The 5,009-nt window shown below is 44.5% G+C and overlaps 1 protein-coding gene across 1 annotated transcript; it reads left to right on the top strand.

Moving 5' to 3' along the window:
• The first annotated feature begins 554 nt into the window (after window positions 1-554).
• LOC125508675 (protein STRICTOSIDINE SYNTHASE-LIKE 10) lies at window positions 555-3,786 on the top strand. The gene is made up of 3 exons (XM_048673441.2): window positions 555-954; window positions 2,450-2,716; window positions 2,890-3,786. The coding sequence occupies exons 1-3, from the start codon at window positions 674-676 to the stop codon at window positions 3,464-3,466; spliced, it is 1,125 nt and encodes a 374-aa protein (XP_048529398.1). The 5' UTR covers window positions 555-673; the 3' UTR covers window positions 3,467-3,786.
• The last annotated feature ends 1,223 nt before the right edge of the window (window positions 3,787-5,009 follow it).

Below are 5,009 nucleotides of genomic sequence, written 5' to 3'. Positions count from 1 at the left end.
GGCATTGTCGTGGATCTTAGGTGTGCTAGGTCATCACGTGGGCTGTGTTCAGATCTTGGTGTGCTCTTTGCCGGTAGCGTGGTCGCGTGCGTTCTGCGTTATCTGATCATCATGGGATCGGCTTTATAAGAGGGCTACACCATCATCTTGCATTATCCGCCTTTGTACTTTTATGGTTGTTGCTTTTTATATAAAATGGGACTAAAGCCTATTTAGAGAGATTTGAAGGTGAGGATTCATTTACGGGCGAGCTTTCCGACCTCAGGATTAAATCAGACTTTACTCAATTGCACGAAAGTGACATGGGTTTGGGTGTGTGTCATGCGTGTGTGCTCCCCGCGTCTCCGGGGATAAGTGACGTGCGCGCCACCGAAGTCTCGTCGTCTCCTCTAGGAATCTGGGCACCGTGACCACCGTCCGTCCCACCTGCCAAGGGAGTGCCATACACGAAAGACGACGAGACGAGACCAGAGCACCAGACATACTATACTGCATCGTGTACGAATACGACGCGTAGGACTCCAGGTCTCATCCCTTCCCTTTAAATCCGTTCAAACTAGCGTGGCCGTCGCCGTGTCAGGCGGCCATATATAAGCCCTTGTCGCCCGGCGTCATCTATATTCCCCCGCGTTCCATCGATCGTGGTATCGCCGCGTACGTGGCTCGCGACCACATGATGACCGTCAGCTGCAGGCTCGTGGCGGTCGCCGTGGCGCTGGCGCTGGCGGCGGCGCTCCTGTCGTCATCGCCACTGCACGGCGACGTGCGGGAGGTGGTGGAGATACGCGACGTGGAGCTGATCCCCGTGGACGGCGGCGCCGCGGGGCCGGAGAGCGTGGCGTTCGGCGTGGGCGGCGAGGGCCCCTACGCGGGCGTGTCGGACGGGAGGGTCATCCGGTGGCTCCCGGAGGAGGGCCGCTGGGTCGACCACTCCTCCGCCGCCGCGCCAGAGCTGTAAGCCTTCGCACTACCGTGTCTCCTTGCTTCTCCGATTCCATACTGCATCTGCATGGGTTGCATGATCCTCCTCAAAGTAGACGAATTAGCAGTTCAGTGATGGTGCTTTGCGCGATCCAGTTCTGATCAACTCAGTAGAGGTGTCAGTTCATTCCTTCGACTATAATTAACTCTCTGATTGACGGACGGCACGCCGCTCGATCGGAAACCGACGTTGTACTACGTACTACTACGGCGACTACGATTAATTAGAACCGCTGGTTAGCTAAATCGTTTGGTAATGGTGTCACGTCACAGTATGGCTGCTCCTGCTTTTGCCGCGCTACCCGCCGGAGACAGAATTGTGGATGGCTCCACGCGCGGACAAGCAACCAAATGCTGCACTGTTGTTATCTTCTTCACCACAAGGCAAAAAGGCAATCACCGTCTGACGTAGCTACCCTCCCTGTCCTGTCTCCGACACCCGTGGCAAACTACCAATTGGATCCAGATTTTTCCCGGGGCGACTGACTACTGACAGGACAGATAGATGCTCCTACTATATCGTGGATCACATGCGAATTTTCTTTTCAAAAATGGAGGCCAGAGGCGATTAACGTAGATACACAGAGAATTGTACCTGCAGAGAATCCAAAATGTCATTTCTGACAAGAAAGCAAAAACAGACGATCACATCCCTTGAAATTATACACTTCTCCTGAATTTGGAAATATCTTCTTATAACAATAAAACGATTTATCTACACTGCTTTTAAGCAACATCTTGATCCGATCATGTCAGAAATTCAGATAGCTAGCGTACCCCCATAAATCATGACTGGTAGAACAACAAAGTACTGCGTGTGTATCACGTGTGTAGTACTGTAGTCTGGTATGTTTGCATTCTGATGAGAATGTAGGGGACGAGTAACAACACGACAACCTTTAAATTTCAGGTTAGTTGCAACTTGCAACCGTCAGAGAGAAACTCGTTTTTATTTTGTCAGAAAGGAACTACGGGCATGTACAATGGTTCTATCTTAGCAATGCCATGTAGGATAAATGATGAGCTGGAGGAGAGAGAAATTATAAAAAAAAGCTTGTCTTCTCTTATTTAAGAGAAGGCAAGAGGTGATCTCTTAGCATAATATGTCTCACCATATTTTTAGGAATAGCTAGTTATTGGAGATAAGGCTAAGAGATGACCCATTGTAGAACATGCTTTTTTGTCATATCTAAATTACATGCAAGACTTAAGATAAGATTGTCTTATCAACCATTGTACATGCCCTACTACACGAATGAACTTTGACATCTTAACTACGCCGATCTTCTCGGGATGATCATTTTTTTTTGCTGCTCCTAATGCAGCACTAAATTAAAGTTTATGGGCCTAGAGAAAGCGAAATAGTGCTGAGTATCAACATCATCCGCATTTACTTAACATCAAGGCGAGATAGCTAACGCTAAGCATATTTGGTTTGACTAAAGCTGATCAATTGTGTGGTCTGCAGATTGGATAGTTGCAGAGGATCCCAGGACCCGATGAAGGAGCACGAGTGTGGGCGCCCGCTGGGCCTCAAGTTCAACAATAAAACTGGGGAGTTGTACGTCGCAGATTCTTATTTTGGGCTGAGAGTGGTCAGCCCCGGGGATAACGTTTCAAGGCTGATTGGGCCTGGACAGCCTGGGAGCCCCTTCAGCTTCGCCAACGGCGTCGAGATTGACCAGGAAACTGGAGTTGTCTACTTCACCGAGACCAGCACGAGGTTCCACAGAAGGTAACGCCATCCCCTTCAGTTCTTCTGCTTACTTTGGTGAAGTTTTAGGCATATTTTAAGTGCATGAATATCCGCACGAATCAGGACAAATTCTCACATTCCAAACACACAAGCATCGTTATTTGTAGTACTACTAGTTAACCTAACGAGTGAGGCTTGTATTTCATTTGCAGGCAGTTCTTGAACATTGTCATATCCGGTGACGCCACTGGCAGATTGCTCAAATATGACCCTAACACCAAGGAGGTTCAAGTCTTGGTCGACGGCCTGGCATTCCCCAACGGCCTTCTCATGAGTGAAGACGGATCCCACCTTCTCCTCGCCGAGACCACAACTTGCAAGATCCACCGATACTGGCTCAAGACACCCAAGGCCTCAACCCTCGAGGAACTCGTGCAACTACCGGGCTTCCCAGACAACATCAAGGCGAGCCCGAGAGGCGGCTTCTGGGTCGGCCTCCATGGCAAGCGAGGTAAGATCGCCGAGTGGTCCACCTCTTTCCCGTGGTTGAGGAGGTTGGTCATGAAGCTGCCACCCCAACGCGTGCAGCGTGTCATGGCGTTCCTGAGCCGGTTTGGAAGTCAGGTGATTGCGTTGAGGGTCAGCGAGGAGGGGAAGGTGTTGGAAGAGGTAATCGTGCATGACGCGGCGAGGAAGATGTTTGGATCCATCAGTGAACTGGAGGAAAGGGACGGGTGCTTGTGGATTGGCTCGGTTCATTTGCCTTTTCTTGGGCATTACTGCCTATAGATAGATTGAGTGATGATATACAGAGTGCAAAGAGGGTGTGTCGTATTGTCTCGTTTAGTCATATAGAGGAAATTAGATATTACCGTATTAGGATACATTATTGTGTATCTTTTTCAGTTTTTTGTAGTTGTGTCCCTTGTAGCTTCGATTTATTGGGAGTGACTAGCATATAATCTGTACATGTGGTGCAAGAATAGAAAAACTATTCTAGGCCAACAGATCAAACATTAATGGTGCGGATTATAGTGGAGGCATCTCATGGCACTAAATGTATATTTCATGGATAGTCAGATATAAGACATGAATTTTCTTGTTTTCAAGTGTTTTGTCCTTAGGAAAGACTCGCATCGTTGATGCTTCATCTTGGCACATACTACCTCTGTAGTGATCTTGGCACACACTACGAAATTTGAAATTTCAAGTAAAAATCAGAAAATATGAACAAAATTTTAAAACCAATTTATTTTGAATTTACGTGAACATCTTGTGTGTTTGTGTAAAAAATGAATACAGGATTGTTTTCTAAATTCCAAACACATTTTGAAAGCACGAACATTATTTGAAAATGCAGAATTGTTGAAAGCAAAAAACTTGCATGGTGCCTTGGAATGGTGATACAAGGCCCTAGAAAGAACCTGGTCCATTTATAAAAAGGTAACGTGAGACAGAACCAGCCGCCCAACCCAAACGGCCTACTCGAACTTTTTTCCATTTAAATTAGTGAAGATTTTCTTAAATTTGCAAACATTGTTCTCAAATTCATGAACTTTTTTCCATACCCAGGAACTCTTTTCAACTTTTACAAACATTTTTAAGAAGCCCGTAATTTAAAAAAATTATAAACATTATTTTTCAGAATTGATGAAATTTTTACAAATCAGTGAATGCTTGGCCCGGCCCAACAGATACCCGATGGAAGCGATGCAGTCGCCCGGTTGGGCAAGGCCTAAGCGCATTTTTTTCTATTATATTTTTTTGTTTTTCTTTAATTTCATTTTTATTTTTGAACTTTATTATTCATTTTAAAGCCTGTTTTAAAATTTTAAATATTTTTGGAATACCAAAAAATGTTATTGTTTTCAAATATTTTTTACAAATTATATAAATGTTTAGGAATTTCAAAAAAATTCAATTTTGAATTTTGTTCATAAATGCAAACTATTTCTGTTTAAAAATTTTGATAAACGTTACAGAAAGTATGTGGCTTGCAATCTGTGTACAACATCAATATTTGGGAATTTATTAACAATTTTGGAAAAAGTGTGCATGTTCACAAAATTTTTATACATAATTTGAAATTTCAAAGTTGTTAACAAATTTCAAGAAATAATTCGGATATAAGGAAATGTTCATGTTGATTGATAATGAGAGGAATTGCAATTAACAAAAGCCTTGCTCTATCGGCCTAACTCAACAAACACCTTCGGAGATACGTGTAGAAAATCTTAATGATCACCCAGTTACGTTGTGACGTTTGATAGCACACAAGGTATTCCTCCAGTATCCAGGAGTTGCATAATCTCATAGTCAAAGGAATATGTAT

Source organism: Triticum urartu, chromosome 5A, assembly GCF_056163025.1.
Source record: "Triticum urartu cultivar PI428250 chromosome 5A, HENAU_Tu73, whole genome shotgun sequence".
Classification (NCBI taxonomy): domain Eukaryota; kingdom Viridiplantae; phylum Streptophyta; class Magnoliopsida; order Poales; family Poaceae; genus Triticum; species Triticum urartu.
The sequence above is the reverse complement of the archived record's forward strand: the minus strand, read 5'-3'. Positions and strand labels throughout refer to the sequence as shown.

Bases quoted from the DNA above. Each gene is read 5' to 3' on its own strand.
- LOC125508675 (XM_048673441.2), top strand. From the start codon at position 674: ATGATGACCGTCAGCTGCAGGCTCGTGGCGGTCGCCGTGGCGCTGGCG. The intron at 955-2,449 runs GTAAGCCTTCGC...TGTGGTCTGCAG, and splicing joins TCCGCCGCCGCGCCAGAGCT to ATTGGATAGTTGCAGAGGAT. The intron at 2,717-2,889 runs GTAACGCCATCC...TTTCATTTGCAG, and splicing joins AGCACGAGGTTCCACAGAAG to GCAGTTCTTGAACATTGTCA.